Raw genomic sequence first — 21634 nt, forward strand, 5'->3', positions numbered from 1 at the left:
GGCACATAACATTAATGTTTTTAAAGTACTTGTGGAACAATTTTATTATCAAAATGAGCATTTTACACTTCCATAAGAAAACAAAAAAATGCAAGCACGCTGAATGTGTTTAAAGAAACACATTGCTAAGCACAGGTGTACAGTTTTAACTTGAGCACAATATGAGCGTTATGAAAGCGGTTTGCCTAACCTTTATAGGACTTACTCTGATAGGAAGTACGGATCCGTTTCGTTAAATCTGGATAAAAGTTAGACAGGCCACGCATGCAAAAGTTGTCTTTGGAACATGCCAGAACACCAGCATCAGCAGCAGGCAGAGAAAAGAGAGAGAAACAATCTAAAGTGGAAATAAGTGATGTAATAACCAGCATCTACAACAGCCAAGGTGAAGACACTGCAGCAAGTTTGGTAATCAGGTCAGAAAAGAGATATTTAAGAAAGTAAATTAATTTTTAAAATTAAGAGGTGATGGATGGTAAGAAAGCAGTTGAATATTGCTTAGCTGAATAAATTTGATGCAGAAAAAAATCATTGCCCTTCAGTATATATTTCTGCATGGTACATTGTTTAAACTATAATCTATTTGCAAAAAAAAAAATCCCTTTTCCTGGTGTAAAAAGTAATTTTGAGTTAATCTTTATGGAAGTTAAATTTTTTTAATTAAGGATTTTAATTTTTATTGATTTTAGAAAAGAATATAATCTATAAATGGTCTGATTGATGGGATTTTTATAGTTTCATCTAAAATTATAGCCCTTAGAGTCAGTATTTTGTAATTGCAACAAAAGATAATTACTAAAAGGTTTTATTCTAATTATAAAGGTTAATTCTTAAATCCTTAAAGGTTAACATTTTAATTAAATGATCATTTCTTATCTTTGGTTATATTTTAGTTAAAATGATCTTAGGACTAAGTTCTGTGGGTAAAGATGGTAATTTTTCTGGCCACTGCTTAGTTTAATGTTCTTCAAACAACTCTATGGTACCTACAGGGGTCCCCATGGAATTCATAGATTCCCTGGTTCCCTGTATTTACTGATTCAACTCTTTTTATGATTTTGTAAGTTTCCATCCAATTTTGAGAAAGTCAGCTTTCTGTTCTTTAATATGGTAGTGACTTTTGTAGGTTTATTGTACTGAAAGCAAAAACTCTCTTAGCTTCTCAGAGGCAAAGGCAGAGCCTAAATCTGACCCTGCAAATGTTTGGAATCTTTCATATTCTCTTGAAATTAAAGTAGAAAATTGATTCCACATAGTCTGGTGGTCCTCATTGCCTTGGTGTGAAATGATAAATGAATATCACAAGAGACAAGGAAGATCCAAAGGGATTTGTGTAGACATTAACATGGGCCTAAATCCATTCTCTGAAGAATGTTAGGCAAGTTCATATGGAAGAAGTATTTAGAAATGTCTAGATTCTTTTCTCCTTCAAGAGAAATCTTTTCTAGCATAACCAGATATTAATAAAGCACATATACCATGGCAATAATACACATATCCAACAGTGTTGCTATTCTTAATATAGCAACCTTGATGGGTGGATATAGCGAAGGCTCCAATAGTCAATTGAATCTTTAAATAAAGCAAGGCAGAGATTTTTTTAAATCTAAAAATGCAACATTAGTTGATTTATTATTTTGCCAACAGGACACTGTAATATATTCCATTTGCCAACTCTTCTGAACTTTTCCCTTTAGGGACTGGCAGTTTGCAGAAAATTCCTGTCATTTGGCAAAATATATTCAAAACTTTAACTGTGTTCATGCAATATGAGATACTTGGATGAAAGTTGGAGAATTCATTCAAAATGAAGATATTTTAAAATAATTAAGAAGATTAGCATTGTGTGGCTTCAGTTTTAACAACTTAAATAGTAATTAAATATTAAGGTTTTTGTCAAGAAAACAAACAGATTTATTTGACCTATAACATACTTTATAACATAGCCATAGTCTCAATTATTTCTCAAGGACTAAAGGATAGAAGATATTTATTGACCTCACTAATATACTGAAATACAAAATCTTAGCTATGACAGTGATTTTTTTACTAGTTAATTTTACTTATTGAAAATATATAAATTATGTTGGCTTTTAAGTTGGCATGCATTTCAAAAGCATCAAAGACAAGAAAGGGGGGGAAAAAACCAAATAAATGAATCAAACCCACAATCTTTATGTCTTATCTCCTACCTGCAATGAACTGCTTGTTTTTTCGAGGAGACCTTGGCTGTCTTTGGTATGGATCACTTGATCTGTATAGGTCAATGGTTCCCATGCTTAGCAGCACTGTCTTCTGCATAAAATCCACAATAGCCAATCCATTGCAGTTCCCAAATGCAACACTAAAAAAAAAAAATCTGGCTATAAGAAGTTGTAGGTGACAATAAAAAAAATGGTAAAAATATCACAAAGGACTATTTTATAATATTAATAGAAAACACGTAATTGAATTCATTATATTTAAACATTAATATGAGGTGATTCCTTTTTTCCTGTCATTAAAAGGAAAGTAGGTTGTTGAAAAATCTATGAAGAATGCCTGGATTTTATATGGGGAGTAGGGAGGAGTAAGGTGATCTTTCATTTGATTTGCTGTTCAGTTGTTTCAATCATCGCTGATTCTTCACTGATCCCATTCGGATTTTCTTAGCAAAGACACTACAGTGGTTTGCCATTTAATTCTCTAACTCATTTTACAGATGAGGAAACTGAGGCCAATAGGATGAAGTGATTTGACTAGGGTCACATGAGTAAGTATCTAAGACCAGATTTGAACAAAGGCCTTCCTGACTACAGGCCTGGTCCTCTAGTTGCCCTCCATTTGTCTACAAGTATCACAAAATTTAGCCCTTCTTAGGCACTCTGCATTAGTTTGTTGAGACTATGTACTGCTCTGATTACTCCCTTCAAAATCTGAATGTAGACTACATTTATATGTGAACTATAGTTCTGTCATTTACACAATTGTTCAAGTGGTTTTGACTATTGTCATTCAAGTAGGTGGTATTTCAATAAATGGCAGAAAGGTCTTTGTCTTGAATAGAAATCAATTTTTAAAAGGAATAGTGACTAGATGCCTTTTATTCAAAAGAAAACTCAAATGCTAAGTTGCTAGCTAAACATTATTCAAATTGTCTCTCAGGGACTATCTATACTAGATATAGGTTTGTGGATGAAAAGTGCAAAATCACTGCTTGAAATATTTATGTTTGGTACTGGATAGAAAGTCAGATAAATATCAAGTAAAACCATTTACCCATTTACACTAAAGCTTGACTTGACTTACTTGTCTGCTTCCCAGTTTGGGTTCAGTTATATTATAATGGTTGAGGCCTTCATGGGTCAACTAGACTCCCCTAACAACAGGTGGCACAAAGCTACAGGGAAGATATCTTGATTCCCTATTAGATATGTTATAGCTCCTCTATTTTCTAGCCTTCCCTTTTCCTCCATGTTTAACATACTCTATTTCTGATTGCTAAAAAACCTGTGGTTTTCAAAAAAATAATCTCATTTCTTTCTTAGCCACGTATCTCCCATAGTTGGTTAAATTTTGGTTTTCTCATTTTGTATATGCAACCCAATTTCCTATCCTATATTTTTTCTTTTTGCCATCCAAGTCTGATGCCCCATAGAGTTGTACTTTACAAAATTTGCAGAGGCTTGTATATTTTAATGTTAAGCGACAGAAGAGAAATTTCTAGAATTAAGTTTTAATTTAATTTAATTTATTTAGTGTTAAGAGACAGAAATTCCTAGAATTCCCCTAAAAATTCTTTCTTCAGATGTTTTCTCTAGAAAAAATACTTCCACCATTTTATTCCTATTGTATTTTTACAGAGAGTTGTACATCTTTATAAATATAGGTTTGCAGAAATATGTGGTGTTTATAGACCTATACAGATCAACAGGAAAAGCAAGAATCTCTATTATAGTAGCAAAATGAATAGTCAGCTTTAGAGTTAGGAATGCTTGAGTTGAAGTCCCACATCTATCCTATCCTGGCTATGTGATCCTGGGTCAGTCATTAGCTTTTCAGTGCCCATTCTAAGGCTATAAATGGCACAGCAGGTGCAGACCTTAACTGACAGAGAAATTTCTAATGAAATCACAGTCCCAATTCTTTCACTGTGGGAAATTCGCACATTTAAATTTTATATAATATATTCCATGAAACTTTTTATAAAAAGAGGTCTGAGAGGAACACAGCTGGAGTCAGAGGAAATGGAGATGGAGAAAGTAGTTAGAAAATTGGAAATCATCCACAAACTACCCATTATAATGCTTTAGCATTGTATATCTATATTTGTACCTGTAGGTATATAATTCTACATTCATTTTTTTACACACATTGTGATCCTGGCCTAAATTCTATAAAAACTAAATTCCTATAAGAAGAAGAAGAGCCATCTGTTGTAATAGTTTACTGATTAATTATCATCTATCACATGGTCATGGAGTTTATGTTATAGACTAGGACAAAGGTTTCAAACTAGCCAAAAGAGGCATTCAATTTATAAACCTGAACTTCAAGGCAGATAGGAAAAAGCTGGTGTGAAATATGCCTTTGTTCAAATCATGACCTTGCTGGGATTTCAGGAAGTCACAGAATAATCTCAGATTCTAGAAGACAGCTCAGATTGGCATAACAGTATAGAAATACTGAAGGTGTTTACATTGTGCCTAAAGGAGATACCATCAAATCACAACTACTAATATTTATAGGTCTGTGGATCTGTTGTTATTCGATCACTGCATTTGTGACTGATTCTTCAACACCTCATTTGGGGTTTTGTTGGCAAATATACTGGAATGGTTTGCATTTCCTTCTCTGGCTCTCTTTACAGATCAGGAAACTGAGGAAAACAGGGTGAAGTGGCATGCCTAGATTTGAACTCAGTCTTTCGGACTCCAGGCTTAGTCCTCCCTCCACTTTGCCACCCAACTCCCTTCTTTGGCTCTAGATCAGTGATTCCCAAAGTGGGTGCCACCGCCCCCTGGTGGGTGCTGCAGCGCTTCAGGAAGGTGGTGATGGCCACAGGTGCATTTATCTTTCTTACTAATTGCTATTAAAATTTTTAAAAATCAATTTCCAGGCTCCTAAGTAATATTTTTTTCTGGAAAGGGGGCAGAAAGCCAAAAAAATTTGGGAACCACTGCAGATGGATGCAAAAAGTATGATCCACATATGTGCCCTATAGTAGGATTCCAAAACAAATAGTTGAATATTGAAATACAAAGCTAAATCAACTGGTATTTTGTCTGTAAAACATCAAGTAGTGAATTTAATCAATTTTCTTTCAATGAAAACTAATTCATTTTGGGATATAGCCAGGGGGTATGCTGGGACTAAGTCTAAGGTCTCTAAGAGCTGATTTAAAAGTTTTCCATCTTAGCATTTAACCTTGGCAGTAGGCACATTTACACCCAGGAAATAAGCAAAACAAAAATTTGGGCCTGACTTGCTATTTTGTTGATTAGACTTTAGAAATGATGAATAAAATGCCAATAACGCAGATTAAGCTTAAATATGTTGTGAGCATATTTTGAGGGAAGGAAATTCAATTTTTAAATGTATACCAGAATACTACTGTAATATTGCCTTTAATTATCTTCTTTTTGTGGGTATGTGACATACCTCCATGAAGGATATATTTGAGAATAGGTATTATATTTGAAAGCATACTATACTATCTGGAATTGCTTGTTGACTACGGAAGTGGGGTGGGAAGAGGGGAGGGAAAGAACATAAATCATGTAACCATGGAAAAATATTCTAAATTAATAAATACAATTTTTCAAATTTAAAAAAAAAAGAAGAAAGTATTCTATCAAGTGAAGAGTATTTGTATTTGAGAGTATCCTATTTTCTTCCCCAGGTGTCATTCACACAATAACTGTGGTCTTCTTGGTAACTCATTTCTATAGTGCAGCAATCTGGTCAGCTGTGTGTGATTATATGATTTTCACCAGTTACACATGGTTTATTTCCTTAACATGGATCATCTAAATTCCGGAACCCTGGGACATTTTCCTATTGTCAACTGTAATGGATTTATGCTGCTTAGAATCTGGATGTCTGTTTAAGTGAATTTACAAATCCATTCTTGTTTTGGCCAGATGTGTCATGTTGTGTTCAAACTCTTTTTTTGTTTGTACTGAAGATCGTCCACAACCTAGTCCTATCCTACTCTTTCAGTCTTCTAATCCAATATCAAGCACCCATTATTTGCAAGGCATTATGCTAGTCTGGGGATACAAAGGCAAAAATAAAAATTGTCCTTCACCTTGAAGGAATTTAAAATCTACTCGGGAGAATATATATAGACAAACAAATATAAAATAGACACAAAGTAATTTGGAGTTTGTGTGGGGGAATATGGAAAGAACTCATGTGAGGAGGCATTTGAGCAAAGCCATAAATAGAGATAGGCAATTAAAGAGAAAGGTGGGAAGATGGAACATTCAAAAAATGGCAGGAAACCCATGAGAAGTCATGGAGGTGGGAAATAATATGTTTGCAGGGAATAGAAAGCACATTAATTTGCTGGAATGTGAAATATGTGAGGGGGGTGTGCAATCAGTGCAAAAAGACAGACTTATCAAGATTGTGGAGAGCTTTAAATGTGGAGGGAGTGTTCTGGATCTGTGCTACAACAATATCAATTTGGAAGATGTGTGGAGGGTAGAGTGGAGAAGGAAGAAGCTGAAAGTAAGAAGACCAATTTGGAGGCTATTGTAGCAGTCCGGGTGAAAGTTTGAAAAAGGAACAAACTAGTATAGGATCTATATGAGGAGAGAATAAGGAAATAGAGATTGATTACATAGAGAAGATGAGGGAAATTAATTAGTTGAGGTTGACTATGAAATTTTTAGCTGGAAAGGTAGCAGTGTTTTAACATCAACAGAAAGGAGTAAATTAGGAGGAAAATTAGGTTTTTGGGAGAGTTCTTTATGACAGTATGAAATACTCCCTATTTTATTTGAAAATAGTTCCCTTAATCCTTTTTAGGGAGTGTTTAAATTTGTGTATACTTGGTCTAATAGACCTGTTATCCTTTGTTTTCTTTAGTGCTAATTCAGCTTCTTAATGTAACATATCAATATGATGTGATATTCCAAATGTGGTGGTTCTACTGTCACTGATGAAGAAAATTTTCTATAGAATTCAACAGATTTTCTGCATTTTTGTCTGTCTATTTTCTTTGTAACTTCATTCTTTTTAAAAATTAATTTGTTTCAGTGAACAAATAGTGATTTGGAGCATTTTTTAAAACATGGCTATTGATAGATTTTTTTCCTTATAAGAGTTCCTGTCAAATTGAGGGAATGTCCATCAACTGGGCAATGGTTGAACAAATTGTGGTAAATATTGGTAATGGAATACTATTGTACTATAAGAAATGATAAGCAAGATGATTTCAGAAAGAATTAGAAAGATTTATATGAAGTGATGAAGAGTGAAATAAGCAGAACTGGGAGAACAATGTACACAGTAACAGCAATATTGTAAGATGATTATTGGTGGAAACTTGGCTACTCTCAGCAATGCAATGATCTGGGACAATTCTGAAAGACTTATGACAAGAAATACAATCCATCTCCACAAAAAGAACTGTTGGAGGCATCTTTCACATCAGTGTATTTTTGGTTTTATTTTGGGGTTTTGGTTATGTATGAGTTTGCTCTTACAACAATGACCAATATGGAAGTGTATTTTGCATTACAATAAAAATAAAATATGAAAAAAAGAGTTCCTGTTTATATTCTTATATGTATGAATTGGAATAGCTCTTATTTTATAAATGTGAATCAGGTCCTTATATATTTTACAAATGAGATACTTAAGAGACTTATTGAAAGGATTTTCCCCAGTTACCTTCCTCCTTTCTAATCTTAGATACATTTGTTTGTGCAAAATTAGAGTGCAAAAATAGAGGAACCATCTATCTTTTTAATTAAACTCTGACTTCCCTTAAGACAGGAGAATTCTATTTATTTTCTATAACCATCAATGGTTAATAATGGGAGGTTAATAAATGAACATGGAATGAATAAAATGTTTTATAATAGATAATAACTAATTGTATGCCCAGGCCATCCAGAATTTTCCCAAACGATGCGAATACATGTTCAAATATTTGTATGTACAAGGGAATGGATGAGGGAGACTGTGAGTGTTAGAGAAAATGAGACACCACAGGTGAATAGAGATTCTCAAAAACAAATTTATAAAGGTCTCATCAATTTTTTCTGACTTTCCCTTCAAGTATAGAGGCTCTTTCACAGTCTCTTCCTCCTTCTCCCCTTTCCTTTCCTTTCCTTTCCTTTCCTTTCCTTTCCTTTCCTTTCCTTTCCTTCCTTCCTTCCTTCCTTCCTCGCTCTCTAAAGATAAGAAAGGTATCCCCCCCTCCAATATCTTCCATGATATCAGCCTCATTACAACATCTAAAATGACAAAAATTTCAGTGGTTTAGGAACAATTTATAAATGTCAGATCCAAGGTTGTTTCTGAATCACTGGGCACTCTGAACAGGAAGATTAAGACTTCTCCTACTCCACTCAAAGCAAACATTTTATAGGTCTTGATCAATGACACATGTAAACCCAATAGAATTATTCATTGGCTACGGAAAGGGGGTGGGAAGAGGAGAGAGAAAGAACATGAATCATGTAACCATTAATTAACTTAAAAAAATTTTTTTAGGTTAAAGCAACTTTCAGATTTTATGGTCTAATATGGTAAACCAGGAAAGAGTTTGTTACTTACATGCCATAGGCAGAGCTTACGGTGAGACTAGTAATCTGTTGTGGAGGTTCACCATCAACCCATACCAACTGAACAACAAGTTCTGCTTGATAACCTGGAGGCATCCGAACAGGTCGTGTCTTAACACTTCAGGAAAGAGTAAAATAAAGAAAAAATATCATAAGTAATTGAGTAGAACAAAAAAGACTTGTTACATTTTAGGTTTATGAGGAATCATTTTATTGAAAGGCATAAGATAGTGCATGTGATCAAATACATACATCTAGGACAGCTTACAAAGGTATAAAATTTTCCCAGTCTTCTACTTAATTTCTTTAAAGGTTTTAAATGTTTATTTATATCCCTTAATACACTGAAACCACCTTAAGTTCAAGTCAATGCTTCCTATACTTTTTTGTCGACTAACACCACTTAAAAGAGGAGGGATTAGTAAATGCTCATGGAATGAGTAAATGCTTCCATGCTAGGATGACTTACAATAAGTCCCTTAATGAATGCAAGAATATGACAGTACTTAAAATTCAGTTCAACAAGCACTGATTGGGTAGCCAAAGTACGGAGGATAAACTAAAATAGATCCTAACCTCAAGGATCTTGTATTCAACGAGGAGAGTACATGCTCACAGATACACACACACACACACACACACACACACACACACACACACACACACTAAATATACTATTAAGAATAGGAGATTACTAACAATTAGAGAAATCAGGAAAACACCACTCAATCAACAAGCAGTTATATCTCCCTTCTATGTACCAGCCATAAGGGTAGTTCAATTCTTTACAGTGAAGGATGAGGCAGGGGATATCCTGCTTAATTGAGATTGATTAATTTCTTATCCATGACGTCATAAGCAAGAAAGCAATCAGCTAGGAAAATGGAAGTTTCTAAAATCAAGTAGAAATTTCAGATACTAGGAGGTTACAGAGAAGAGATAGGACAGAAGAGAGAGGTACTAGGCAGAAGGAGGTCTTGTTAAGGCAAAGACAAGTTTTTGAATAGAAAAAGACTAGGCCAAAAAAAAAAAAAAAAAAAAAAAAAGGTTTTCCAGACTCTAGTTTATAGCAATTTATTTTAGACTTATATTGACTACTAGTTTACCCTTCAACAGATGATCTATGTCCATAAACAACTAACTATAGTACCATTAAGGACAATTATATACAACTAGAACTATGAGATGAGGGTGAAGGGAAAATTTAGGAAAGAGAAAATGTAGGGGTTAAAATGAATATTCCTAACAGTGAACAAATGATAAAACTTTCCAACTAACATATTGTGACATTTTTGGCATGCCTGGAAGACAACAGAGATGTTTTAAAGCAGTGGTTCCCAAACTTTTTTGGCCTACCACCCCCTTTCTAGAAAAAATATTACTTAGCCCCCTGGAAATTAATTTTTTTAAATTTTAATAGCAATTAATAGGAAAGATAAATGCACCTGTGGCCATCACCACCCTTGGATCGCTGCAGCACCCACTGGGGGCGGTAGCATCTACTTTTGGGAATCACTGTTTTAAAGTATTTGGGCTAAGATTAGTGTAACTAACTCAAACAAAGTTTGCAGATGTAAATTTTATTGGATGCAAAATGTCTATTTTTAGCATTGATGCAGAGGGATTAATTAGGTGACAATTAAATTTATGGAGAAGAGAAAAAGAAGACACTTGTCAAGGACTATCCCTGATGGTGAAAACAATGTTATAATGATCTTTATAATTTTTTTCTTTTTCTTTTCCCCTCTGATATTACCATTTTCATCTTTCAATATCAATGGCATGACTGCATACCTAAATACCTTCCTAAGCTTTTTAAAAATTGATTTTTATCCTCCATAACTTTTATTTGCTTAATGAAATGATACTTCTAATTATCATCTGTTGTACTCTGTAAGATTTTACAATTAAGTTTATATTCTAAACTATTGTTGTCTTTTGCAGTCATCTCTCTTCATTTCCTGAATAAAGTGTTTTCATAGTCATTATAGAAGTTCATATAAAAAACTGACTATATCATTCTATGACTCAAGAGTTATCATGATTCCATGATGTCACCAGGATAAAATCCAAACTTCACCTTAGCACTTAAGATTCTACATACTATCTCTTTAACCTACCTTTCCCACCTTATTTTGATATTATTTACCTTCATGTATAGCAAATCATTCATGATGGTTTGTTCTATATTTTAGCCAATTTTTTCCTCAACTCAACATCTTATATTCTGCCTTTGTACATCCTTACAACCAATTCCCCATTCCCAAAATGCATTCTTTACTCAACCCAATTTCTCCAAATTCTTTTTCCTTGAGGTTTTGCTCATGTGCCAGTGTCACTATGAAAACTGTCTCTAAGAAGTCAGTGGAGGCAGGAAGAGCAGTTGTGAGTATGGTCCCTGGAGAAGTTGAAAAGAATCAGCTACAGAGGAAGAATCCAGCTCTGTAAGTGAATCTTTGGCTTTTCACTTTTACCTCTTCCAGAGTTCAGCAGAAGCAGTTTGGGAATTTTTCCCTTCTCCATCCCCAAACACTAGCACTGTTACCTCAAAGCAGAGCAATTCAAACCTAGTGCATGTGATGCCTAAGAGAAAAAGACCCACAGAACTCAGCATGAAGATAAAGCCACAAAAGAAGCTGTACCCAAGGAGGAGTAACACAAGAATACAAGAAGATAAAGGGCATTGAATACTGGCAGTGCCAGAAGTATGTGCTTATTTGGTCATGAATGTTCCCCTTCTTTCCAATAATATTCCATGAATTCTGGGGAGAGTGTTCCCCAGGTTTCTGGGAGGAATGTTTTATTACTAGTATCCATGCTATGCTATCTCAGAAAATGCATTAGTTTTGGGCTATTTGTATTCTGTAGCTAACTATTAAAGGTAAATGTATTGGAAGAGAGAAATGAGTTAAAGTTTCAGGAGCGTGTATCCACAAAATGTTTTGAGCCTGGGACAGAAATCTCCTTGGGTACCCAATCTGTTAGTGCTGAGCTGGGAGCGAGAGGAACTTTGAGAAGGGCAGCTACACTTACTTCCTTTTATGATTATGTTACTATTAAGCTAGTAGATCATGGACATACTATAGATAAAGCCTGTCTAGATTTGAGCTAATGGCTTGATAAAGTATGTCATGCTATACTTGTAAAGAGATGGAGAGATATGGGCTAGGCTAAAGTTTAGTTAGATGAATCTGAACATAAGTTCGATGTTAGCTTGGCAAGCAATCTAGTGAAATACTCCAGGGATCTGTGCTTGGTCCTATGCTGTTTAACATTTTGATCAATACCTTGTATAAAAGCTGAAAATTCATAACTCTCAGATTTGTATATGATAAGAAGTGGAGGTATAAGCAAAACACTGGATTACAAATATACACCAAAAAGACTGGGACAGTGGATGGAGAGTCAGGACTAGAGAAGGAAGTCCTGAGTTCAATTCTGGTCTCAGACAAGCTTTATCTGTTTGACCATGGGAAAGGCATTTAATTCCAGTTGCTTAGTCCTTACTGCTCTTCTGCCCTAGAACCAATACTTAGTATCTAAGATAGAAGATAAGGGTTAAAAAAAATATAAAAAGATCTTGACATATTAGGACAAAGGTCAGCAAACTATGTCCCTGGGCCAAAATTGACCCCCTGATTGTTTTTGTATGACTAGTGGGCTACCACAACAGGTTGTGGGCTGGATTTGGCTCACTGGCCACAGTTTGTGGAGGCCTGGGTTAAGAAATTGGGTCAAATGTAATGAGATGAAATTCAATAGAGATATATTTAAAGTCTCACACTTTTAAAAACTAGATAAAAATTGATTTGGGGTATCATAGATGAAAGAAGAAGAAAGTGCAAAGTAATAAGGTATCTAAAAAGATTTGGAGGGGTTTAGTGGGCTTCAAGCTCAATCTGAGTAAACAGCATGATTTAGAAATCCAAAAAGAAAAACTGATCTACACTTGCATCAAAATATACATTGCGGGGGCAGCTGGGTAGCTCAGTGGATTGAGAGCCAGGCCTAGAGACGGGAGGTCCTGGGTTCAAATCTGGCCTCAGACACTTCCCAGCTATGTGACCTTGGGCAAGTCACTTGACCCCCATTGCCTACCCTTACCACTCTTCCACCAAGGAACTAATACACAGAAGTTAAGGGTTTAAAAATATAAAAAACAAAACAAAAAAAAAATATACATTGCTTGGGCAGCTGGGTAGCTCAGTGGAGTGAGAGTCAGGCCTAGAGACAGGAGGTCCTAGGTTCAAACCCGGCCTCAGCCACTTCCCAGCTGTGTGACCCTGGGCAAGTCACTTGACCCCCATTGCCCACCCTTACCACTCTTCCACCTATGAGACAATACACCGAAAAGTACCAGGGTTGAAAAAAAAATTATAAAAAAAAAATATACATTGCTTTCAGGAATAAGGAAGAGATAGACCCTTTGTTCTTTGCTCTGATCATATGTTTGGTTTTGTAGGCCAGAGTCTACAAAAGACATTGATAGGCTAGGAAATATCTATAAGAGTGTAAGTAGAATGGTGAAGAGCTTTAACTATGTGCCACATGTGGATAGTTGATTAAAATGGGAATATTTAGCCTGAAGAAGACATAAAGAAGAAAATGGGATGTCAACCTTGAATATTTAAAAAGCTGACAGCAGAACTGAAAGCAATGAATGGAAATTGTAAACGCAAATCTAGGCCATGATATTAAGGAAACCTTCATAATAATGGGGCCTATCCAAAAGTGAGATATACTCCTGCAAGATTTGTGAGTTCTACCTTACTGGAGGTCCTCAAGTAAAGGAGGTATAACTGCTTGCCATCTCCTATTCTAGTGACAATTCCTTTAGGCTATGGGTTAGAATTGATGACTGATAAATTCTCTTCCAACTCCAAAATCTGCAATTCCAATTTCACTGGGACTATAGATTGGCCCAAAAATTTTGGAGAAAAACCAGGCAATATACAATGAATCACAGGATAGACTAAAACTTTTGAATTCTTTTAATAGGTTTTTATCTCATAAAAAGGGAAATAGTCTTATTTTACAAAAATTTTCCTATCACATATATTTACTTGCAATGTGAATGCAACTTGAAGCAATGTGTCCAATGATTGGAGAATTGATGAATAAATTGTGTTGTATTAACATAATAAAATAATATATCATAAAAATGATAAATATGGATCCAAGGCAAGATAGAAACATTATCAAAATTACAGTTGTCAATAGCATTGGAACAGTATGCATATATTGACTCCAGGTGAACCCCCAAAAAGACAAAGACCAAGATAGATAGACAAGGAAAGGGTCACAGAATGTGTTGGTTATCTGTTCTTTTCTTTGGTTCGACTTGGCTAAATATTGTTTCTTAAAATTTTGTATGTCTGTTATTTGCCTTTGTTGACAGTTTAGTTTGTAACTTAAAATGAAAATATTTCATTATTCAGGGATGATTTTCAGTAACTTCTCTCTCTCTTTCTCTCTCTCTCTCTCTCTCTCTCTCTCTCTCGTTCTCATCAATTGCCTTCTTTGCTTATTCTGGATTCTGCAAGGCAAGTAGGTGGCCAGGTGTTTCTGAGCACAGTCTAGCTCCCCAGCACATTGGAATATATTTCTCTACAAAAACAGAATAAAATTAATGGTAGGTTCTTAGACTAGTCCACAAAAAACATATGTAACTCTTGTAGCTGAACACTTCTACTGAAGTCTTACTTCAATATTATATCATAGTATGGTGGTAACCCTATATTCCTTGAGGTTATTCCAATGGAGTATAAACTCTGGCAAATCCTAAGCTCTTAACCAATGAAAAGATTATTGTCCATGGTCTAATTGAGCTATGCTTAGAGATCTTCATCACCGGAAGTTTGGCTACTGTATGATTTATATATTTTTGAAATTCATGTAAACTTTTACTATGGAATAGTGGCAGAAAGAGGTTATAATGTTCCATATTGCCTTCTGCTACTCACACCATCCTTGATATATTTTGTTTAGTTCCTGAATACCATATTTATGTTTATTGATGCCTTCTGTTTCTATATCATCTTCCCTTCCAAATATATCCCCTTTCCCCTCCTCTACCTAGCAAAGTTTCCCTTATAAGAACAAAAATTCTGAAAAGAAAAAAAAAAGTTCAGAAAAAATCAACCAATATTTTGACATATCTAAAAATACATTTGGCATATCATATCCATATTCCTCTTACTCCTGATTCCCCCCTTCGCTCTGTGATTAAGGAAGGGAATTGCATTTTTTCCCCAAGGATAAGTTTGGTCATTATGATTATATAGCATTTAATCTCATATTCTTGATCTTTAAATTACTGTAGACATAATATGTGCCACTTTCTTGATTCTGCTTCTCTTAATTTGAATCAGTTCATAAGTCTCATGTTTCCCTGAAATTTTCATATTTGTTGTTTCGTATGACACAATAATATTTCATTATATTCCTGAACTGCAATGTGTTGAATCATACCCTAATTGATGGGCAGAATCTCACAACTCTGTGTTCCAGTGGGAAGAGCCAGCAAGGATCAAATGACTGAGAGTTACAAAGAAAGATATTTCAGTTTAACTTAAAGAATCTTGTAACAACTAAGGTGTTTCCCAAATTGAAATGAACTGTCTTGTGAGAGAGTGATTTAATTATGATTGGTAGAGCTCAACCTGCCATAGTTGTTGAAGAGGGGATCTCTTGACTTGGTGAAAGGTTGGACTCAATGGCCTCAAAAGTCCCTTAAACATTTTAATTCTTTAATTCTCGTAATTTGAACAGGCATAATATCGGTAGTGCTTAATACAGGGCATGGAAAACACTAAATGCATGATGACTGACAACAAGTGGTGCTTGCAAGACAAGTCCCCAATATGGTTGCCATTTTCTTTTTGTTTATGTTGTTATTTAAATGGAAATCAATTAAATGAAGCAAAACAAATCAGAATAGATCAGAGATGAATCAGTTAAATAATTACATAAACATTAAGAATTGTGAGATTTGGACAAGTAATGTATTTATATTTATTACCATAATGAGAATTATATTCTGTTAACTGAAATTCTGCGAATATTTATGTTTTTCTATGACCTATACTGCCTTGCAATGTGATAATAAAGTGTTAACAAGTCCTATAAGATTTTCTTATAGATTCCCTAGATGTAATGCTTCATTAACTAAAAATATTTTTCTATTAAAAAAGAGGGTTGATAAGGAGATGGTGATACCAGGGACAAAAATGAAAGAGAATGAGATATTAAAATTGGTTCCTGAGAGTCATATTTATATGTCTATGAGTATATTTTAATTGAGAAGTAGGAAGGCCATATTGCTTTTCCAGAAGGACTTCAGAACAGTTTCCTACTGTGCCATATTTTTCCTTTTGATTTCCTTTATATGAATATAGAAATGAGTCATTCAACTGTTAAAGTATTAATAGTCGTTTATGTGAATTCTTGTTGTTGTTCTGTTGTTTGTTATGAAACTCTTCATGACCCTCACTGGCAAAGATACTGGAGTGGCTTTCCATTTCCTTCTCTAGCTCTTCTTACAGATGAGAAGACTGAAGTAAAAAGGGTTAAGTGACTTGCCCAGGGTCACACAATTAATAAGTGTCTGAGACCAGATTTGACCCCAGAAAGATGAGTTCACTACACATTCTAGCAGTTAGTTTCTGAATTACTTACCATTTATGCCTTATCATAAAGTATAATAACTATCATTTATCTTAACATAGCATATAATTATTACTCATTACCAGTAAATTTTATTACAAATATTATTTTAAAACCTCAAATACAATCCTACCTGAGGCAAGGGATACTGTCCTTTGTCACTCCTTCACTTGCTACAGTGTTGGTACTCCCTGAAAGACTCTTCGAAGAAGGAAGTTGGGATGAGGGATCTGGAAACGGAGGAATTGTTTCTGGTTCAGGAGTAATGATATCTTCAACATCATATTGAAGTCGTACCTCTAATGACTTAAGTAAATAAACATATGTTATGATTTAATTTTTTAAATCTCATTTTAAAACATTTAAATTCCATTACATTATATATTATTTCTAACAAATCCTGTATTTAGTAGAGTATATTCAAAATTCTTTCAGTATATTGGGAAATCAATAAGTAATTCAGCTGAGTACTAAGTCAAATCAAGCATATAGCTTATTGAATGGATTATTTCAATCTATTAATAATTAAAACTTGAGTGCTTTTTTTCTCTATAGAATTTTGTTCACATTTTTTGATCAACAAACTTAATTTAGGATAATTTCAAAACCAGCATGTAAATGACCTTTTATAGTACATGATTTGTGGAAAATGGAAACTCGCTATCAAAGTCATTCTCATCAAAATAATAAAATTATAACTATGCTTATTTGGTAAACCTTAACTAAGATATAGTGAGCTTTTCTTCATGATCTTGGCTTAAACTAATCTGATGTGATAAGCAGAGAATATATGTTAATTTTGTACATAAGGAAAGTGAAGCCCAGAGAGGTTTTGACTTACCCTCAGTCACATAGTTTACAAGCAATGGCACAGCTGGCATTTGAACCCAGGAATCCCTGAGTTCAAATCCATCCTGAGATACTTGCTATCTCTATAACACAGGGCAAGCCACTTAACCATTATCTTTCTCAGTTCCCTCAACAGTGAAATGGGATTATAATAGCACCTACCTCCCAGGGTTTTTGTGAGGATAAAATGAAACATTTCTACAGTGCTTTGCAAACCTTAAAATACTCAATAAAGGTTAATATTATTACTCCAGATTTAATATTCTTTCCACTCCATCTTTGTTAAACAAATTCAACATTTATTGAGCAAAACTAATAATAAAGTAAAGCAATAAATGCCAACATCAAAACTAGAAAGACAATTTACTCAATACAAAGATGTCAAATTTTGATTTAAAATTCTTTATCTTCTTTAAGGCAAAGAAATTCTTTGTAAGACTGTACAAAACTGAAAACAGTAATATCAAAAAGGAGGCAAAAAACTTTTATAATATAACTAATAAAATGCTACTATCCTGATATGTAAAAATCACACCAAACACAAGATCATATATTGCCCTTGGTTTCTTCCACCATTGTAACAGTAAAAGTTCCATTTTTAATTGCTTACCACTATTTCAGTAGTAATTTCATGCCTGCTGAATTTGTAAACAATGACATATGCAGAGACTCCTGCTACACAGAATATTCTGCTCTCAGGACACCAGTAAATCATCTGGATGGCATAAGGGTCTTCCTCTACGATTTCAGATGTTTGTTTTCCATCTCCTATCTTCTGTTTTTCAAACACTTTTGATGTTTTTAGCTTGTACAGCATCTGTAGAGTTACTGTAAAACATTGAAACACGGCTAAAAACCTGTATTTAAGAGAGGTGTTTGACATGGTTTAACAAAACAAACTTTCAATAGTCTAATTACTTATTCTGTGGAGGCTCTATGGCATATGAATTTGTGCAAATATCCACCTATAATTTTTGTAACTGAAAAACTCAGTTGAAAATTTGATTTACCCTTTTGGGTTTGGAATAACACTATCAATGTAGCATTTGGAAACTTTGGAAAATCATTGATGGTTAATTTGTTAGTTCTTAATCTACTCTTTAGTTTCTGGCTTAAGGGGAATATTAAAAGAAATATCATCAAGTTATCCCCTAGAAGACACAAGCTTTCTCTTCAATTTTTCTATAACAGAGAGCCACATAACACAATGTAATTTGATAGCAATATTAGTTGGGACATTTTTCTGGCTGAAAAAGGGTCCTAGAAAGCCTGTTAGCCACTGTAGAAGAATGAACTGCACATTTATACAACTTTTATAGAACTGCTCTTGCATAGGACTGAGAATCAGAAGAGCTAGGTTCTAATCCTAGCTTTACCATTTAACAGCTATGTGACCTAGGGAAGGTCACTGATCTACTCTGCTCTAAACATGTCCTCTCTTTATGTTCTGCCCCTTTTCTAGAACCTCCAATAATATCTGACTCAAAATATCTACGTTTTATGAAAAATCCCTAACAAGCATCCCTTGTCTGTTATATCACAGGTGGGAAACCAAGTACAACTGAGCAAGATGTTGCTTCTCCCATATACAACACATGGCTTTGTCAGGAACCATCAAAAGACCTCACTAGCTATATAATCTTTCATATGGATTCTTAATTGCACCTCTTTCATGAAAATGGCAAGTACCTCTGATAAGTGTATAATGTTTTATGCATTCTTTGATAATAATGATGATCAGAGGATACCTAAACAAAGTAGCTACCTCCACATTATCTGCAACAAATTTTGGTAGATAAAAAAGTACCTTTTTAAGGTACCTGGTATAGTTTTGATATATTCATGAGATACACATCTTGCTGTGAAAGAGCATCTTAAGAATGACATTTATGCTTTAACAAATAAAACTCTAAAACATACTTAACAAAAAGCACAGTGGAATCTTATATTCTTTACACATTTCAGGCAACCCTGTAATTGTAAAGAGGTAGAGTACTATAAAGTATTGATTTTAAGAATCTGCTTGATCTATTGACTCTATTCTAATGCTCTGAATCAAGGATATCCTCAATGATATAAATAATTCTCAGAAATATTTATATAAATGAGAAAATAAGCACATAAGCAGTCAGTATTGAAGTTCTTTGGTGGTTGTTGGTTTTTTTCAGTAATGATGAGATTTGATATTTTTTCCTATAACTTTGATATCTTTCTTTTTCTCATATCCTCTAAGAAATGATTCTTCACTGGCCTCTACATTGACTTTTTTCTCTGATGCCATTTGGTACTTGCCATGTATAGTACCTCCCAATTCTTTTCTCCAAAAAAGTATTCGTGACATGTATTCTATAAACCTTTGGCCTCTCTCATTTCTCATTCCTGAACTATATTTTTAAAAATATGTTTTTGCTATCCTAGCCTAGTCCCAATTTTTCTTAAATACCACAAAATAGCAATTATAATTTGGTTTGATTTTGAGTTTCTTATATTTAAAAACTGAGTATCTACCTCCACATTATCTGCAATAAATTTTGGTAGATAAGCTTCAATTCTCACTGTGGTTTTTTGAAAATACTTATTATAAGCATTACATTGTAAAGTAATCAAGAATTACATGGTGTGTGAGTTTTGAGATCCTAATAATAGCAAATCTACTCCTTTGCTTCTTCCAGGAGAATCTGTGAGGCTATCCTTCCATCTCAGCAACTTCTTTTAATCTGGTATCATTTATAACAATAATATAAAGATAGATACAATTCATCTTTTTTTTCTACTTGGGGGAATTGAATGGGGAATATGGGAACTAGCAATAATGTTGTCCCCCAAAATAAGATAGGCAAAAAAAGAAAATTCTCCAGTTAATATGGTTGTGAAGCTCCTTCCAGTTTTGATCAAGAGTCCATGAGTACCCCATTGCCCACCCTTACCAATCTTCCACCTATGAGACAATACACTGAAGTACAAGGGTTTAAAAAAAAAAAAAGAGTCCATGAGTAGAAAGGAAGCTAGCAGGTTCAGAAGATTGAAAGCCAGATCTAGAAATGAGAGATCTTATGTTCAAATCTGATCTCAGACACTTCCTAGCTATGTGACCCAGGCCAAGTCACTGAATCCCTTTTGCCTAGCCCTTATTGCTCATCTGCCTTGGAACCAATAGACAGTATTGATTCTAAGATGGAAAGTAAGGGTTAAAAAAAAAAAGAGTCCATGATTAGGAACAGAAGCAGCAGATAGTGGGAGTAATCCAGGACTGAAATTTGGCAAGAAATGAATGGCAAATAGAACAAAGGGATAATGAATTCAAAACAGAGGATGGTGTAGACTTGAAATGGCCAGTTATTGACTCAAGATGGAAAGGAATTAAAGCAAAGACAGAGGACAGGTAATGGCATGAGGAAGTACTGAGAGGATAGGAAATAGGGGTTTCAATGAGGTAAAAGAAAAGGTTTAGCAGAGATAAAGCACCTGGAGAGGTGGCATGGTTAGGATTATTACATTATTTTGTGGTCAGGTAAAGGAGTACTAGATTTTTAAAGGAAGGAAGTGGATTCCTTATGGGTTAGCGTTGAGATCCAGTATGTAACCATTCTTATATATGGCTTAGGTGGAGTGAAAGAAATTTAAGGCGACTAAGGAACTAGAGGATTAGTGAGTCTGATTAGTATGATACACTGAAGGGAAGTCATATAATATTAGGGCAGGAGTTAAGATAGAGAGGTACTTGGCAAGTTATGAGATGAATTCCTAGAGAAAAGAGGGAGAATAAACTACTGTTTGGTATTCTGTAGTCACTAGGATTTGTATTGAGTGGAAAATCTTGAAAGAATGGACTTAAAATGGAAAGAGTTTGCTGAGTGATATGGTAATGAGAGAGTATTGATGTGACAGGAAGAATGAGGAGCACTCAGACTCCCTCTCCAGAACCATTGTATCTGTGGGTTATAGAGAAGGTCTGGCCCATGATGGAGAGGCTATCCTGGGATTGGCTTGAGAGAAAATTGTCACATTTTCAGCAGGAACATTTGTACCTTAGAAACCAGTTATTACTACGAATAAGGTCTTGATTTATTATTTTAGTTGTCTAGATTTAAGAAAGTAATGGATAAATTAATAGAAGTTAATAATAAGCAATAAATTAATAAAAGTTAATAATGCAAATTAAACTTTAAAATGGGGTCATTAAACATCTCTATGGGACATTTACTTATGGATACCTTACATTTGGTATGTAAAAACTGAGTGTTCTATGTATACTCTTTCCTAATTTCCACATCCCTGGCAATAGTACCACAATCTTCTTGGTTCAATAAACTTAAACCCCTGGAATTATTATAACTTCT

General features: G+C 34.4%; 1 protein-coding gene across 3 annotated transcripts in view; it reads right to left on the reverse strand.

Moving 5' to 3' along the window:
- STXBP5L (syntaxin binding protein 5L) overlaps positions 1 to 21634 on the reverse strand; it is a 437905-nt gene that overhangs the window by 110389 nt on the left and 305882 nt on the right. For 2 of the 3 annotated variants that reach the window (XM_044670068.1, XM_044670069.1), the window contains exons 15-18: positions 17905 to 18122; positions 16579 to 16751; positions 8773 to 8898; positions 2193 to 2344 (exon numbers count right to left, since the gene is read on the reverse strand). In XM_044670068.1, coding sequence (XP_044526003.1) covers positions 2193 to 2344; positions 8773 to 8898; positions 16579 to 16751; positions 17905 to 18122 — 669 coding nt within the window. Of the gene's footprint in view, positions 1 to 205; positions 278 to 2192; positions 2345 to 8772; positions 8899 to 16578; positions 16752 to 17904; positions 18123 to 21634 lie in introns of all 3 variants that reach the window. The other variant, XM_044670067.1, reaches the window with a different exon arrangement.

This window comes from Gracilinanus agilis, chromosome 3, assembly GCF_016433145.1.
Source record: "Gracilinanus agilis isolate LMUSP501 chromosome 3, AgileGrace, whole genome shotgun sequence".
Lineage (NCBI taxonomy): Eukaryota > Metazoa > Chordata > Mammalia > Didelphimorphia > Didelphidae > Gracilinanus > Gracilinanus agilis.